General features: G+C 39.9%; 2 protein-coding genes across 2 annotated transcripts in view; one reads left to right on the top strand and one right to left on the bottom strand.

The window, feature by feature from the left end:
• LOC140927934 (uncharacterized) overlaps positions 1–105 on the bottom strand; it is a 906-nt gene extending 801 nt beyond the window's left edge. Inside the window, exon 1 of the mRNA XM_073377645.1 lies at positions 1–105. This exon is cut by the window's left edge and continues 801 nt beyond it. Within this exon, the coding sequence (XP_073233746.1) occupies positions 1–105 (105 nt within the window).
• Positions 106–3,421: 3,316 nt separating this feature from the next.
• LOC140948250 (von Willebrand factor A domain-containing protein 7-like) lies at positions 3,422–18,212 on the top strand. The gene is made up of 9 exons (XM_073397478.1): positions 3,422–4,380; positions 6,124–6,281; positions 7,134–7,238; positions 7,643–8,269; positions 8,749–8,970; positions 14,152–14,735; positions 15,252–15,429; positions 15,936–16,516; positions 17,434–18,212. Exons 1-9 carry the CDS (start codon positions 3,563–3,565, stop codon positions 17,881–17,883), a joined length of 3,723 nt encoding a protein of 1,240 aa, XP_073253579.1. The 5' UTR covers positions 3,422–3,562; the 3' UTR covers positions 17,884–18,212.
• The last annotated feature ends 513 nt before the right edge of the window (positions 18,213–18,725 follow it).

Below are 18,725 nucleotides of genomic sequence, written 5' to 3'. Positions count from 1 at the left end.
AGTAGAGTCCGGCTTGAAAGATAAATATATCTGGGTGTCATCAGCGTAAGCATGAATATTTGGGAGATGGTTCTGAACAACCTCAAAGAGTTTACTTGCATACATCGTGAATAATAAAGGGCCTAGACAAGAACTCCGAGGTACCCCATGAGGCAGTGGAAAGTCATCAGAGTATGTCTGGTTTATGTACACTCGTTGGGTCCTGCCAGTCAAATATGATCGAAACCATTGAAGAGCAGTTCCCGTAATGCCATAAGTGACCAGAAAGGATATAGAACAAGTGCCTAATTTTTTTTTTACGGCTACGGGTTGAAATGCTAAACGTTTATATATCCTAGAAGCGCTCAGGCATAATAATATGCCAGGACTTCTACCTGGATGAACCAGAAAGGATATAGAACAACTGCCTAATTTTTTTTTTACGGCTACGGGTTGAAATGCTAAACGTGTTATATATCCTAGAAGCGCTCAGGCATAATGATATCATGCCAGGACTTCTACCTGGATGAACCAGAAAGGATATAGAACAACTGCCTAATTTTTTTTTACGGCTACGGGTTGAAATGCTAAACGTGTTATATATCCTAGAAGCGCTCAGGCATAATAATATGCCAGGACTTCTACCTGGATGAACCAGAAAGGATATAGAACAACTGCCTATTTTTTCCTACGCGTCAAAATTCTAGACGTGTCATTCTTAGAAGCGCTCAGGCTTAATAATATGCCAGGTTTCCTGCGACTGATTTTAGCTGATTTTGCGGTATGCAAGAATGGATAATTTACCCGACTTGTAAACAGATATTTCCTTTAGCTGATTGTGTCTCATGCGGGAGAATGTCATGCCTGCGTTGTTTTGTTTCTACTGAAGTTTAATCAAAGAAAGCTTAAGCGAAAATAAGGAGATCGCAATTTATACTCTTACGAACTATAAATTAGGGCTGACTTGGAAGACACGTTGAATTGTGCCGCCATCCTTCAAAATATAATCTGGCTGCGTTTAGGGAGACAATTTCCTTTTCCATCCAGATTTACTTGGTATGTGTGTTTGCTAGAATCTTCAGACAAAGAATTGGGTATACAGTGATTCGAATGGCTTGGCGATACTAAGTGCTTAAGTCTACTTACCGATCACAACATGTTTTGGAAGTATTAATTTGAGAAGCGCGCCAAACGAGGTTGTCACAGCGTTCTCGAGCGAACACGGCGCGACCTGGATTGATAAAATTACCATTACATGCAGCTATCATGCCAGTGATTTCTCCTTTCGTCGCATAGTGAATAGTTTGTGAGCACATTCTCGACTCTCAAAACATCTGTCTTGCGCCGCTATACAAGTTGCATTTCCCGCGAACCATAGGTAGATTTCCCGCTTAACATAATGTTTGATAATTTATGCAAAAGTTGACCTCGTGAAAGTCAGCAGTGCATTTATTGACTCAAGAATAAACAGACTTCCTTCAGGGTTTTGAACACAGTTTTAATTAAAGTACTTTACAAGCGCTGCGGTAGTTGACCGCAAAAGTGTTACGGTGATATATACTCAACTGGATGATTACGTCACTTCATAGCAACCAGACGGTACGAATTTTTTACCTTCCGGAGCGCTGAGGCTCGTGATGTTACAGCACGTGATCAAAGCATGGTGGAAAGTGGCGTGACAGAAGGCCGGAAAAACACTGCCAGTTTTCTTGTTCGTGAATGAACACAACAACACAAACATAAAGCCTCAAGCTAAAAAGCAACGATTTTCAAAGTTATCCAAGAAGATAAACAGCAGCTAGTGCAGGGAAAAGATGCAGATAATATAAGAAAAGTACTTTGTAAATCATTTATTCAGTAGTAAATTTGTGTTCTTTTAAGTACCGAGTCGACTGTTTTGATTCGCTCTGCTCTGTAAGCTTATTCCTTTGTTGCTGTTGAAGTACGTTGAAGTGAAAGTCTAGAAATATAATAAAACACTTAATGTTAGGTCCCTCGCGAAACCAGTCACTTTTGTTTTCCCTCGAGTCCTGATGTTTCCTGAGACGAAACTCTCGGGAAAACAAAACTAACTGTGGGCCCTCGCAATCTGTATATAATATACTCTAGCTGTTGCAACAGTTTATCATATGGTAAGATACGAACATTATATTTAACCACAAAGGACTACAAAGGACCGCAAACGAATACGCCGAAGAACGTAGAATCGATGTAGACCTGACCAACAAAAATAAAAAGTGACATATTAAATTCTGTAAACAGAATACTGCAATGCTGATCGTACTACGTAAACATTAACTTTGCAAGACGTCAATGCAACAACAATCCCGCTCTGTTTTAGTTCTTTCGGTAGCCATGGACAGCTACTTCGCTATTATTGTAGCTCATCAGCATGACGTAACAGGCAGAGAGGAGGTAATCTGCTATAAAATAACCCGCACACTGTGATGTAAGCCCTAACTTAGAACTCCCAACACCCACAGAATCACGCCATATCACGTGTATGGTGGCCGAGGACTGCCATTCAGTTTCATTCAGTTTTCTTTTTTAAGCGACTAAAAATGCAAAACATAATGCACATCTAATGAAATTCAAATATCAACGCAATTTAATGTAAAACAAAAAGCTCGATTCAAATTTCAGGAGATTTGAATGAAGTGTATTTTAAAACAGAATGTCATACAGAATCTAAGTTACATTACAGTCAATCAAAACCGAACAAATCATGATAAGAGAACCTGAGTTAAAATGAAGTAAATTGAAAATAAAATACAAATGTAAGTAAAACTCGATCCAGATTAAAAATTGAATACATTGTTAAAAGAGAATGCACTACAGAATCTAAGTTAGAGTGAAAGAGGATTGCAATTGAATTCAACTTGAAAAGAGAATGCGAAACAAAGCCATTGGCAGCGCTCGGCAATGAGAAAATCTACCTTAGTTGGAAAGTAAAATCAAATTCTTCGCGTGACCGAGCGCTGCCACTGCCATACTAGCGCCCAGGCAATGCAAAAGGCCAGGAGAGAAGTCAAGAAAGCAGGAGAGGAGAGCATAGTCTCTGTTTGCTGGTCAGGTCTATCTAGATCCTACGTTCTTCGGCATATTCGTTTGCGGTCGTTTGCAGTCCTTTGTGGTTAATATTCGTAATTTATGTATTTTGGAGCCCTAGATCTATCTTATAGATCCGATATGCTGTAATTTTTGCATGGTTTTTCCATGTTTTTGAAGTTGGTTTTGACCAATCCTTTACATTTTCTTTGCGAGACATCAACTTGATACTTGGACTCTTGCCCTCCAGGACAAACGTGATATGGCGTGATCCTGAAACAGCTTCCTATGAAACAGCTGTCCATAGCTACAATCCCGCTCTCTTTGAAGTTTTTTTTCGGTGTCGCGTTGATGTCTTGCAAAGTTAATTTTCATAGTACGATCAGCATTGCAATATTCTGTTTGCAGAATTTAATATGTCACATATGGTAAGAGTTAAACGCGCTCAAAGAACGGTAGTTAAAGGTCAGCTTGGTAGGGTTTGGGTTTCACAAAGACATCGGTCACTCGAATATCCCTTAACCACAGACCGAACATGGCAAATTTCTCCCTTTTAGCGTCTTTTTTCTTGGTGGCCTGCTTTCCTGTTACCACCGTAGCCTTCTTGCCTCGAGTTCTCTCAGGAAACGGAAAGTCGACAACGCGTGATCATGCAATGATAACAAAGGAAGGATTTCTAAAACCACTTCTTAATTTTTTTGCTGAGAACCCGCAGTATTTGAAGAAAGGTTCACTAACAGACGTTTTGGATCATATTCAATCGACTGATGTTCAAGAAGCTATACAAGTTACTACTGATAACATATCGCCGCAAATCAAGTTTCTCAACGCCTTAAACGAAATTCAAAGCGCCAACGTTGAGGTTGATTCTTTCCCTTTTAGTACCTCGGCTTCTGCACACTTCGATGGCGAGCAGTTTGAGCAAGGAGCTACGCGGCTCGTGCAGCTACGTCAAGAGCTTGTCATGATGCTTCTTCAAGGAGATAAACTACAACATGCTAGAAATTTGGCCGGCGACGCTTTGCACACTCTGCAAGATTTTTACAGTCATTCCAACTGGATAGAACTCGGTAATACAGTACCCATTTTAGCCAAACCCGGAAGTGACATCCCGAAAGAGAATATTGCATCCCCCAGCGAAGCAACATGCAAGGACTGCAAACCAGGGGAATGTGAAAATAACTTGATCACAATAAAGCTTACTAGTGGATACAGGTCAGGTCAAGACATCAAGAAGCCTGAGAATATGGGAAAATGTAGCCATGGTGGGACAGGGGATAAGAGCCGTCTGAAGCCTGCAACTGGCGGGATAAACAAAGATGCGTCTTCTACACTTGATTCGCCCCACGCAAGGTATGATCTCGACTTTTATGAAAATAAAGCGTTGAATTGAGCCCTGTTATAAAGAAATAATAAACAAAATAGATAAATTAATTAATTAATTACCCACTTCAGAAGAAGAAGGCAACCCCTTATAGATCCTTAAAGTCTAGTGGTCGCACCAGGGGGATTGTCTCCAGTTAGGGGAGGCTGAGAAAAAATTTCCGCTTGCTGTGCTGTGCAATTAGCTGCTCAGCAAAAGAGAGGCATTTTCGGCTGTCGTTTATGACTAGGCTAGAATTGACCTGTACAGTCCATGTTAACACCCAAGAGCAATGCTAATTTTAGCTAGACGAGAGAGTTACATAAGAGTTTACTTTCTACCAAAAGAAAACCGCATCTTTAGCATCTATTATATTGTAAAAGGGCGAACAGTGAAATTTAGGTTTTATAAAGGGACTAGAGCCTTCAAGAGCAATTAGTCTGAGGCCTTTATTAATTCGAATTCTCTGCTTTTCTTTTGACAAGTGAGTTAAAACTCACGTTTAATTATAAACAACAATGACGCCCATGATTTAAAGGTAGGTGTCATTGTCGTTAAAATAAAAAAATTAAGCCTCTAAACCGATTTTCGTGCGGTTGACCACGATTGTATGCATCGAGCTTCATGAAGCAAAAAACGCACAAGACATAAGTGATTGAGCAAACTCATCGATGTTATGAATTAAGGTATTACCATATAGAAGAGAACGAGACTTATTTGAGAAAAGCAACGTAGAGATCAAGTCATGCAAACATATTATGTGAAGTCAAAGAAGTGCGTGACAGTTAACTTGACGAAATACGCGTAGTGGTGCTCGTTGAGAGATCGCATTCCTAAGCGTTTCTTCAAAGAAATGACGATAAAATGTTCCGTTAAATGACTTAAATTTTCATTCAGGTTTTGAAGAACTTGACGTTCTTTTCCATGATCAAGTTGTAACCAAATAAAAGTTGTTTTCTCCTGCTACCTAAGAAAATGATGCACTCCCGAGGTTTATAACTTTAAAAACTGCTAGTGGGGCCACAACCTCGAGCGAGTACTTTTCGCAACTTTTGTACATCTCAAAAGATGCCATGAAGCATAGAAGAACATGGAGCGTGTCACGAGAGTGAGGATTTCCCAAACACCGAGCGGGCACTCTATCCATTGACCACTGATAAGCGGACAAATGCCAGAAGATCCTGTACTAGATTAGATGATTAATTCAGAAGTTGATTGGCTGATTGGATTTGTTAATTGCTTAGGGCACGATATAAACCATATATTTCGCGACAGGACGCTACATTGTAAAAAGCTGTAAAAGTTATTTGGCAAATCGATCCCATACATTCCCAGTGAGACAAAATGTTTGGGCTCCCTATACTTACATCAGTATTAGTTCAAAGAGATCGAATGGAACAAAATCAAAAGCTTTTTCCATTAACCCAATAGCAAAAATTTGTCCTTTTTTGTATGGCCTGGCCTGGCGAAGGGGAGAGAAGGATGAATACAGATAGTTATTCTAAGAGACGGATATTAACAACCTCGTTCCCAGGGTTCTCTCCTAGGGCGGGTAGGAGAGAACCCTGGGAACGAGGTTGGGATATTAACGCCTTGATCTCCAAAATCTTCATATATTCATATACTAATTCGAAAGCTGAAACCAACATTTGCTAAATATAGAGCATGCAACAAAGCACAGCCAAATAAACGTGTTATCTCTCTCTATTTTTTTTTTTTTGGTTGTTTTTTAGCCTGCATAAAATTGCCGCTGACTTTGCTATTGAAGCCACCAGCATATTCCTCAATGACATTCGCTCGACCGTTGGTGATGACGTCTTTGCTAAATTTCTTAATCTGAAGTCGGAAAATTCCTTGGCGTTGGTGATAGATGTATCAGGGAGCATGAGAGGTGAGTTAGAAATGATAATTCCTCTAATAATTCTTAATTAAAGCTAATTCCTTTGTTATTGTTGCCATGTTTGATTGAATATTCGGGTGGTCTAAGGGCTGAGCCTTGACGGTAAGACAGTATGGCTTTATTGGTAATTTTCAACTTACGACTGCCGTTTAACGCGAGAAATGTGCAAGAGCTATCTACAGTACATTGCCTTGGGTGGGAGACAACTATTTAGTCACGGTTTCCGGGTGCGAGATCGAAAACAAAAACAGCAAAATAAAAAAAAACTTTGATAACCAGGGTAACTGATTAGAAACAAAGATGCAAGTTTCACTGAAAGTGCGAGCTGCCGATTCTTTAGACGTTTTGAAAGTTACTGAAGAAGTAGTCTTTAGTGTTTGGAAACTGAAATTGCAGTAATTGTCAGTGCCTTTACCACTTTTTTCGATCCGGAGTTTTTATTAGCCCAGGTAGAAGTCGCTGCGATATGTTTCCTTTTAGTTAGCGAAGAGGGAGAAGTGCGATAGACGAGCGAGGACGTTCCCTGCTAGCAGGAGTCCTCTTTTCCCTGGTATCCTGTCCCGCCGAATACCAGGGAAAAGAGGCCTCTGTTAGAAGGGAAGCAAGGGCGCTGCACAGGCTACATTCGTAGTCCGGCTGAAAGCGTTTACAACAAAAAGAAGCTATATTTGATGATTAAAAACAAAAAAACAAACAGCAATCCAACAGAAAGGAGTTTGTAATTAGTGGATAGATCGTCATAACACGTACAACAGAGTACGCAATTCTCACTATTTAGCATCTTGAGACTTTCGGAAAAATCTGGTTTATATAACTTGCTTTCTCTTTAATTATTTGCACCAGATGAAATCAGCGAGGTGAAAAGAGTATCAATCGATTTTGTTCAGCGGACTTTACGAAAGAAAGGAGCATCTTTCACGTACATTCTTGTGCCTTTTAGCGATCCAGGTAAGTCGCCTATCAACATTTATTATTCATATTATATAACAAGGCGGTTTTTCGTCCACTCGCCCCCTTTCCCTTACAGAAATAGTTCATCAAACTCCCCAGAATTAGAAAATCGAGATTTTTGTTTTGCTCACTGCAAAAACAAGGGAACACTTGTCCACAAGTAACCATGCTCACTGCTGCTTGCCACAAAAATCAGAAGCTTAAGAACAGACTGTTCAGTACCCGGCCCTATAACACGGCAAGTTACAAATCTTTTTTGAGAGCAATTTTGGGCATAAACATCTAAAGCAAAGATATAAACTTTCTAGCACAGTAGCAGTAAAATAATGATTAGCTTTACAAAACAGCCGTTAATTTAGTCTATTGTGATCTACAACGTTACTATTTTCGTTCCTTTATAGGCGTGGGTCCCGTTACAGTAACAAGTGATGCAAAAACAGTGATCGACGCAGTTAACAACCTAACTGCTTCTCTAGGCGGGGACTGCCCTGAGCTAGGCATGACGGGTGTTTACAAGGCTCTGCTCCACTGTCCCCCGGAGACCATCATCTACTACTTCTCAGACGCAGACGTGAAAGATGAGTATAGAGAAAGGGAAATCATGTCCCTGGCTAAGGAGAAAAAAGTTAAGATCAACTTTATTTTATCCGGTAAATGCGGTCGGCGAAAAAAGCGAGATGCCCAGCAATCGGATCAACTGTTGAACTTTAGAGAGTCTCCCCGTCACCGTACAAGGAGAAATGCTCAAAGTCAAGCCCTGTACCAGGACATCGCTGCCCAAACAGGTGGACAAGTCCTTGAAACTAGCAAGGCCGGAGTAGCTCAGGTTGTTGAAGTCATTGATAGTGGAGGTGCACCTAACTCATCGGTTGCTCTCAGAAAAGTGGAGTTGTTGAATATAAAGGAAACTCGAACTCAGTCCTTCAGTGGTCAAACTCATTTCGTGGATATCGACAGCACGTTACAAAGCTTGGTTTTTATATTAACGGCGGCTAATTCGGCAAGCTTAGATGTCAAAACTGCTGAAGGTACGTAAAATAAGCCCCTATGAATATGGATTGCCTTTAGGGTGTCGCGGCGATGATACGTTCATCGTATTATATAATTAACAATTCAGTGAAAAAGTAAAAACAACTAAATTTGTTTTAATTCATCTAGAGCTCGAGATAACCTGCCTAAAGCGGATATTGTCGACAAGTGAAAACATTATCACAAAAATACCATAGCAATCAACTGAAAAAAGATGACTTCTTATCAAAATTAAATGGAAAAAGATTCATCAAAATGTCCATTATTGAAACATTGGGCTGGGTAGAACGTTGGATTGGCAGTGGTTTCAAAGAAATAAATACAGAAGGTGACGAAAGGAGTGCGAATAACCTGTTTCCTTTTTACCTTTAATCTTGTTTGTAATTGCTCAGACGAGACTGCTCGCTAAGTATTGTTCCAGGTGATTTCCAAGCATTTTTATTTTTAAAAATTCAATTTCGCACTGATTTGTTCACAGGAAATTCATTGCATCTCAAAATAGTAACCCAGTCAAATAAGCTTTTTATTAGAAAAGCCAGTAACTTGGTTAGCGGGACCCTAAAGCTGGCGGTTTCCTGCAATGGACCATACACACTTCAGGTAACCGGGTCCAGTCCTCTTGACTTCACTTACCAACTGTTGGATGTAGAAGACCTGCAACGAGGAACTACAAGACGTGTAGTGGGAAATCCTTTGAGAGGTAAGGAGACATGCGAGTGGGCCGTATGTATGAAAGTATGTAAAAAAGCTCCAGTTTTCTTTGGATTTTTTTTGTTATACAAAATTTATTGCGAGCTCTATTTAGCGTTCCGGGTGGGTTGTCTATTCATAAACTTTAAACAACTCAATGAACAGCCACCAAATTTTTGGACTTCCCCCTTTCAATCATTCTTTTTTCTAACGTTTGCCTTAGCATGGTAAGTTTTCACTGCTTAAAAGCTGTTTGTTTTTAATCTTCATTAATATTTTTTTTTATGAATACTATCCTAATTACAGTTTAATATTATATGCTAAATTTAATGTTTGTTAATGACTATATAGACTTAGCGCTACATATTGTAATAAATAAGTTAATACTAGGAGTAATCGGAGCTTAGAAGAGTGCGTTCGATATGTTTGTCAGGCGTACAGGTAGCAGTTGAGGAGGAAGGGTGGATGGTTAGGGCGATAGATTAAGCCCGGTTTCCATATGATCGCTACGATCGCTGTGATCGCTGCGATCGCTGAGAAAAAAAAGGTTCACCGATCATATGGAAACCACTCTCCAGCGATCGCAGTGACAACGATCGCTGAGATTGTTGTCGCTGCGATCGCTGGAGAGTGCTTTCATATGATCGCTATGATCGCTGCGATCCCTGAATAGAAGTTTTTTATTTTTTCTCAGCGATCGCAGCGATCACATGCGGTGGTAGCGATCATATGGAAACCGGACTTTAATTTGATGATAGCATATTTTAAACGTAAGGATTACTTACAGCGAAACCTCTATTTAATCTGTGTATCATTATGAAAAAGCCTTGAAGGCTAGTGATATCGTATGGTCTTTCTCAATAAGTGCTGCAGGAATTTGTTCGAGTGTGTTGATTTCAGTTATTTGAGTGGAGCTACTGCGGACTGTTAATAAGTTTTTCCGAATAAATAACATAGACCTAAAATGTTCGTTTGTTCGGTGCCTAAAATATCACAAGTCATGATGAAATGGCGCCGCTGAGCTTCACATCTCGGTAGATTTACTTTGTGGCACAACAGCCGCCGAGCTACACAACTCGTTAGATTTACTTTGTGGCACGACAGCCGCCGAAACTTTTGAAAGATGAACGTATTGAAAGATTCAGCAAACACAGATGGATAGTAGACCTTCAGCAAACTCTTAAATATGTACGCTTTACAAAGGTTCAGCACACTTTTAAAAGATGAACGTTTTACGAAGACAGAATAGAAGATTTCAGCAAACGTTTGAAGGATGAACGCCAAGGACACATGAATCACTAAGTCAGTTAGCGCGTCAAAGTGAGCCAAAACGTAAACAAGCGCCTCTAAGCGAGGCAAATGAGTGTCGACGACGACGACGCATGCAATCTCGAAAAAACCTCCCTTATTAATTGCACGGGACACCCAATAATTCACAAAACACCCAACACAAATTAGGGGTTGCGTTCTCGTACCTCGAACGCAAAAATATATTTTGCTGACTTGACTTAACTCAGAGCATTTGCCATCCCGGCAATCCACAACACATTCCAATTCTGATTCTAATCGTGTTATCTGCAAAGAGGATATCCCATCACGGCAGATGTGCAAATGTGCTGGTGCTTATGTTAACATATCATCAGGGTGCGAGTGTTAAGTGAATAACAAAAATAATAATAATGATAATAATAATAATAACAATAATAATAATAATAATAATAATAAAATGTCCCGTGTTCATGTTTTAAAAGATGCACATAACGGCCATTTTGAAAACCTCCACTGACTGCTTTCAATGACACAATTTGGTAAAGAGTACCAGTCTCTGATTGTACGTACAATAAAACTGTGTTGGCATTTGTTTGTTTTCGCACTAACTTGAATGAATATCTCAGGATGGAATTGCCCAGTGCCCCGTCGCCTTTTAAATAATATATAACGTGGAAATTGTATAGCTCATAGACCAGAGACCATTTTAAACATCAGTGTGAGTCGTGTCACTTTCCTTCGTGAGTAGCCATTTTCAATAATACAGAATTTTCGTGACAGTTCCAGTACTGGTGCTACATTCATTTTTAACAAAACGTGCCGCTCGTCTCTGCACATTCTCAATGTCCTTTATCTGTTTTTGAATGTGCCGGTCTCATGCGCAACATTTCGCGAAAATTCTGAATGATTTGAAATGGCCAACACTAGAGAAAAGAAGGAAAGTGACACGACTCACAATGATGTTTTATTGAGAGTTTTTGGTCTACCAGCTACATGAATTTGAGGGTCTCAATGGGGTTAACCGATAGGCGTAAAACGGCCAAAAATTTAGTCGATAGCCGTAAAAATTGAAAAATTTTAACCGTTAGCCGTAAATAGGGTAAAAAAGAGTTAACCGTAAAAGAAAGTGTTCCCTAGATTTGCCACTTTTAAGGAAGGTACTAAACTCACTTATGGTTGCGTTTTTTTATTTCCCGGCCAGCGTGGCCGTACGCACGTTAGGTAAAGCGCCTTTTAGGTGTTGACCAAGACCCTGGTTCCACTTCCGCCGCTCTCTGGGGGAAATAATTTTTTTTTTCATAGCGAAAGTGTGGCTTGTTACTGGGGATTAATATTTGCGATTTTCAGAAGGTCGTGCCCTCGAAACACTAGTGAAACAACACGCAGAGATCTCACTGTTTGTAAAACACGGTGCCGATAAACAACATTTCCCTGTTTTTCTCTGACGCTACGGTAGACATTGCCATGCCTAGTCCCTGTACGGCGTCTTCCCACGCAATCTCGGTCAAGGCATTTCGGTGGCAAACTCGCTCGGACTAGGTGACCCGAAACGCATTAGCCGTGCGAAATAATGAGGCCTACGGACAAGGCAACGGCTGACAGTGGTTCCGTACAGTCCTTCGCTATCATTAAAAACACTAGACACGGGAATTTTGTTATTTTGTTATTTCACACTAGAGCTAGAAACGGATTATCCGTCTGAGACAAGCCTGTGTACAGTCGCTCCCTTCCCGACAGACACCCCTTCTTCAATTTTTTTTTCTGAGGGGAGGAGGCGGCTGTACACAGGCTATCTGGAACGGATAATCCCGTCTTCAAACTGTCCGTCGAAATTGAAGGATAAAGTCAGGCGGATTGTTCATTCAAAATTAAAACTACTTCATTTTCAAATTAAGACGTATTTACCTGACGCGAATCATCAAACGGATAACCCGTCTCACACGAATAATCCGTCTCTAGTGTGAAAACGGCCATTTCTGTAGACTGTTCACAGTCCCCTATTTTTTCGTGAGATCGTCGAAATATAGCGCGTCTTACCGTTAATGGAGGCCATCTTGATTTTCAAATGTACCGAGGGAGCGGGCGTCGGGGATTATAGCTATAAGGGGAGAGGGGTGAGCGCTTCCTCCCAAACCACCCCCGTCACATAAGTAGTTGATACTCATGCAAGATGGCAGCCCGTAACGCAAAGCGCTCGATCTCGACGATCTTACGGAAAAATAGAGGACTGTGAACAGTCTACCATTTCTGTTGAAATGAATGTCGCGCCCCGACCTGTGAGTTGGGCGTTCGCGTGTGTGCTTTGCTTTTTCACAAAGATTATTCTTAAATTGACTATTGACATTTCTATGTGTAAAATAATATTAGATGTGGAATACTTTGTAAAAAGTACGATCTATCAAGTGTTAAAATTTTTCAAAAGAATAGCTTGTTTCACATGCCGAGATGATCTTAAGACCTTTGTTTTGCTTAAAGATACAAAAAATACAGGTTAATTAATATTTAACTTTTTGAAACAAAAGAAGTTAATTTTTAACTTTTTTGTTAACCGTAACTGAAAAAAATTAGCCGATAGCCGTAAAAGAGCCAAAATTTTAGCCGATAACCGTAAATGCCACCACCCCATTGAGACCCTCGAATTTCACACGGGAACAGGTCTACCGTCCGGCTCATTTCCTTCCACGATTCCTCGTGTGTATTCGAAAGTTAAAGTACAGCCAGACAGGTCTAAAGAATCGTGGAGATGTAATGTAATTCTCTTGGTCCTTCTTTGTTCTAACGTCATTACTCATGAATAAACAGTGACAAGTGCTTTATATATAACAATCGACCTTGTGCCAAGTTGACACCTTTTCTTTGAAAACTTAAAGAATTCGAATTGCAAAAAGAATTTCCTATCCGGCAATCTACAAGTTTATCACGGAGGATACATGCTTTACATTACCCAGGCCACTTAAGACATGACAACCTTTAGTTATTAATTACGCATATTTTGTAAAATGCTATTTAAACCGGTTTGCTTCCATCAGTGATACTCAAAAGTGAACTACAAATGTGGCTCAATGAAAAAAACACGTTAAACGCGATTTTAAATGACACGTGACATTACTTTGTCAGTGACGTCACAAAATACGATTTCCTAAAGTGAAGGGTTGCAAACTTTAATCTTAGGAATTTTCACCACCAAAGTGTTACATAAACAGTGTAAATCGTAAATTCGCATTGTATGGTTGGAAATGTTATTTGTCCTATCAGCTATTTAACTAATTAACAAGTCATGTGACCCTTTTCCCTTTATTTACCCATAGTTAATAGAGGGAATGATTATGAAACCCGACAAAGTTCTTTGTTGTATGTTTTTGTTCTCTTTTTTGGCCTTGACCCTGCACAAAACACAATAGTTGTTTACTCTGTACTGAGGAACTAACCAATTGAAACGTGCTGGTTACGTAATTCATGCATAACGTATGAACGCAAAACAAAAGATTGTGCAGGGTCGTGGACCTTCTAACATAAATCTTGGCATCTTTGTTTGCTCCTTTGATGTTTGCCGGGCTTCATAACCATTCACCTCCATTAACTATGATTTACCTATATACAAGTCGAGTTTTCAGAACCTTTTTAATAGCCTCTGAAATGAACCTAAAAGAACTTGTTGCTCTTTCATTATCCTTTCCCCATTTTAGAGTAAATATTTTGATCATTAATTCTCAATTATAAGTCACTTGACAAAAATTTGAGCTTCTAAAATATCTCATATTGCTAGGGCCATTAAGTTACATTTGTAGTTCAATTTTCAGAATCATTGATAGAAGCAAACCGTTCTAAATAGTATTTTATCAAAAAATGCACATTTGATTAGATACTCATACCTTAAGTGGCCTGAGCATGTCACTTTATTCCAGTATTCCTTTTCTTCCAGGCCAAATGCTGTGGCTCACATTAGATTTTGTTGGACGAAAGGAAATAGACAGTGTCAGCACTTTAACGCTCGTGGATTTAAACGGAACAGACCTTGAGACATTCAACATCACACAAGGGCAAGGCTTCTACAAGAACACCTATTTCGTTACCTTTGTTCCTTCCGCAGAGAAATTTAGATTCAAGGTGACAGGAATAGACAAGAGTGGAGCCCACTTTCAGCGTGCAAAGCCAACTTTATTCATTCTCGCTGACATTAAACTAAATCAAAATGTTCACGATATAAACGGTTCAAACTCTATTTTTCCCGGAGAGACCTTGGAGGTGGGAATCAATGTTCAAAACTCCGGGGACACGCAAACCTTGTATTTCAATGCATCAGACGACCTGCATTATTTCAAAAGCATTAGTCCCTCGAAAGACACCTTGGGAAAGAATGACACGTTGGTCCTTCGTCTTGCCCTTTTCGCCCCTAGCAATGCAAGATATGGAGTGACAAGCACTGTCACGGTATTTGCGTCGCAGGATTCTAAATTCACCCAAGTTGTTAATTTCATGGTTTTCTTTGTTACTGTAGCATCCAAGGTGAGCGAAATATGATAAGGAGAGAGGTGGGAACCCGGTAATTATTGCATGTTTTCTTAGGGTGTTTTCCATTTATTTGTTATAACTTACCGCCATACCATTCTCGTCGTAATGAGAATGTCGCTTTTAATCAAAACTATCCAGGAGGCGATGGTTTTTCAGCAAAAAACTCTTGGAAAAAGCCTATTTCATTGTCAAAATAACAGGTCCGACCATGGGCTGGCCGACCAGCTCTGACTTTTGGAAAGCCCCCTTAGATAGATCCCTTATTCCAATACCATACTATACATCAATGATTTTCTCGACAGGTCCAATGCCTTGCACCTGAACCGACTACCGCAAACCAGGACAAACCAACTATTTGAGGTCGCACAAGCAATAAACGAATGGAAATCATTCTAGAAATGCGTTCTTTGGATCTTTAAGTGAAATTGTGGAACTCGCGTGCAAATGAAAAACAAAAGAAAAAGCCATAAGCAAAACATCATTGATTGGAATCGATTTTTGTATTTGCAGTACCCAGACGTCTCTCCTCCCTCATGTTCCGTAACGAAGCAAACAGGGACATGCGCAAGTGTTTACGGAAGACCGGAGTGCGTGTCAAGCACGTGGTACACACGTGTCATGTTCATTGATGCCGGAGAAGGAATGTTCTCAATAACAACACGAGACAATGGGAATGGAACTTTAAACAGTAGGAGCATTCAATAGTTACTTTCTAACTGCCTTTAGGTTTGGTTTCTTTTTTTGGTTTTGGTTTCAAGAGTCGATTAATTGTGTTCTTAGAACGGTTATACAAACATCGTTTGCTGTCTTAGAAAAATTGTTTCCTAAAGACTGCTCTCTTGGCTCTAACTTCAGAATGTATAGCAGTCTTTCGCAGCTCTCTCTCTCTATTTTCGTTTCGTTTTGTTAGTGTTTTTGGTTTTTGTTTTTGTTTTTTCATCAAGTAAACACACACTTAGAGTGTTTTCACTCATGTGGCCAGCCGCTATGAAAATTTATTGCGACAAAAGAAAGTGTTTATATAAGATAAGGGTTCAACTCCCAAGGGACCGTTTTGAGTACCAACATGGTCGCCGTTTTATTTTCAGTGGGGGCATACCAACATGACGGACGCGACGTCGTTTGAAAAGGCTGCATAAAGTAAGAAAGCAATCAGTTTTATAACAACAACTTGTTTTGTGTTATTCTTTTCAGTCGATCCCTTCAACCAGGGTACAGTCAACAAATCCATCTCAGCTTCCTTTACCTCTGACTGCTGCAATCCCAGAGTTCTGTTCGTCGGTCTTGACCTGGTAGGAAATATGGGCACTTGTTCCATCAGCCTTGTACCTGATATTGTGTCCCTCAGAGCCAAACCAAGCAACACAGCTGTTTCCCTTTATCCTGGGAACACCACCAAGGTCCCTTTTACACTACTCAACCTCGGCTCCGCGGGATCGTTCTCTTTTCAAGTAACTAAAGCGCCTAAATTCTTCAGTTACGTCATTCCCTTCAGCCTTGCGCTTGAATCAAATGTCAGTACAGCTGGCTACGTGATGATCAAGTCACTCGGTGAGGTTAATGAGATGCAGAATCTGACTGTAAAGGCAATTTCACAGTCAAACAGTGCCAGCGTAAAGGAGGTTACATTAGTTCAAATCAAGGTATCGGTTCTCAAACACGTGCAATTAGAAGTTGTGACACCTAACGATTCCTACCCCTTGTCACCTGGGAAAGAGCTGGAAGTTAGCTTTACTGTAAAGAACTTGGCCTCATCTGAAACCTTCACATTTCTGGTGAGTTATAGTTACTTGCATTAGTCACCTCCATATCTTCCCATGATCCACTGTTCCCACTATTCTTAAGAGTTCTATTACAATCGTCCCAAGACTTGAAAAGAAAACAGTGCTTTGTGGAAAGTCAAGGGGCAAACAGTGTATCTTTGGAAGATTTGTAAGTGCCAAACGATTAATAAGGCGGTGACGGTCGAGGCGGTCAAAACAATAGTGATTCTGCATATTTATTGTAGATTTGTATAATAATTGAAATATTTACTCTAGTTTGTATGATCAAAAACTGGAACGATAAAACGGTTAGTTTTTACGAAAGGCGTGGGAAAAAAAGCGGAATTGCTGTCTTTTTCTTGGGATTTAGCTTAACGATGCTTCATGTCTGCTTTTTTTTTTCCGAGAACTTACCACAAATATTTTTATTTTTACCACAAAAGGAACTCCAACGAGAAATAACAACAACATCAACAATTTGTGTTGTGGGCTAAAAGTTATTACTTTAATTTATTTCAAAGCTAAATTTCTGCTCCAGGGTTACAAACAACTGTTTTTCCTCCGATCTTAGACAAAGAAATTAATTATGCCTACCCTTTTTGTGGGATATCTACTTCACTCGAAAGTGCTTTACAGAAAATTTACTTGAATAAGCTTCAAAACAAAAGCAGCAAGTTAAATGTCTAACAAATCTATAACTAAGATAGTTTAGTGAAAGTAATTAGCACTCTAAAAGTTCACTAAATATTACAGATTCTTACATTTCTGGTGGCCTTTTTAAATTTGTCAACTGAGGTGAATTAAGCTCCCTCAATGCCTTATCCCAATTATTGAGATCCTTTTTGAAAACCATATTTTATATGAAAAAGTCATCTCAATAAAGATTATTACTATTATTATTTATTCCACTCGTTTGTTTTCTTCAACAGGTACAAAGTAATCAATCTTCAATTAATGGAAGCATTCAGCCATCTCCAGTCTCCCTCGATACAATGCAATCTTCCTCCTGCATCCTGGTCCTCACGTCACGATTCGATGCTGATGAAAACACTATCGCGCTCGTTAACGTCACGGCAGCGCCTGCGTCACCAAACGCTGATCAAAAGCAGCTGCAAGTTTTCTCTTTGACAGTGGCCGTCGGTCGCAGAGCCTCGTCCGTAACCGAAAACTCCTTGGAAAATGAAACCAAACTTGAAACTTGGCACATAGTGTTGATCTGCCTCTCATCGTCTGTTGTCCTAATGCTGCTACTGTTTCTTATTATTTTGTTATTAGTTCAAAAATGGAGACGCGGTTCCTGTTTCCCCAGGAGGAGTGAGGGTCACACAAATCCAGGATATGCCAGCAGTCAGTTACATCTTGACAACCTCGAAGTTTAAAATCACCATTAGAGATATTACCACGACTCTATTATTTCATGGAAATATTTCAAGCTGACCGCTAGCCTGCGAGCATTTTCGCATCCGCGGGTGTAGGGAAACTTTTTGACGGCAGAGCCGCCATCCCGCGAGGAGAATGGGCCGAAGAAAAGTGAGGCTGCACGCGAGTTCAGGGCGGAAAAACGTAATGAGCATGCGTGAACTTTTTTGCCCAGATCCCTTGGCCGGGTTTGAAAAAATGGCGGGATTTCAAATATTTTATTGCCTAAAAATAAAATGTTTCCACTCATAACCTGAAAAGAAAAGGCAATTTGTCTTCAAAAGTTGCAAGCTGTAGTTATAACCTTGTCGGTAATTAATTTTCTCGAAGAATACCTCATAGTAAAACGGACTTTAACGACATTAATTTCCCAGCGTTGTACTGGAAATGTGCATGCGTTGGTCCAATTTTTTTCAAGATGCATTCACAAAATGTGTTCATATAAGGAAGTTCCTGGATATATAAGGTCCGGAGCTCCACTGTGGACACAAAAACAACATATCTTTGGACAGTGATTTGCCCAAAAAAATCAACGCTTGCCCACAATGTGTTTGAAGTCACTGAACTTTGTCGCACTCGAGCTGATATTTTAAAACCCTCTCTCGATCGGACACTCGTAGTTTCGCAGATCACTAAAATATAAACAAAATCCTTAATGTAGAAGTTATTGCGTTGATATCTGGGCAGAAAAAAGGTCAATCTTTATCTAGTAAAATCTTCCCAAAAATCGGTTTCTAAGCAACTATATATAGTTTTTTAAACTTGCTCGTTTCGTGCAGATATATAAATTTTGCTTTGTGTT

This window comes from Porites lutea, chromosome 1 (genome assembly GCF_958299795.1).
Source record: "Porites lutea chromosome 1, jaPorLute2.1, whole genome shotgun sequence".
Classification (NCBI taxonomy): Eukaryota; Metazoa; Cnidaria; class Anthozoa; order Scleractinia; family Poritidae; genus Porites; species Porites lutea.
Note: the sequence above shows the minus strand (reverse complement) of the source record. Positions and strands in the feature narration are given on the sequence as shown.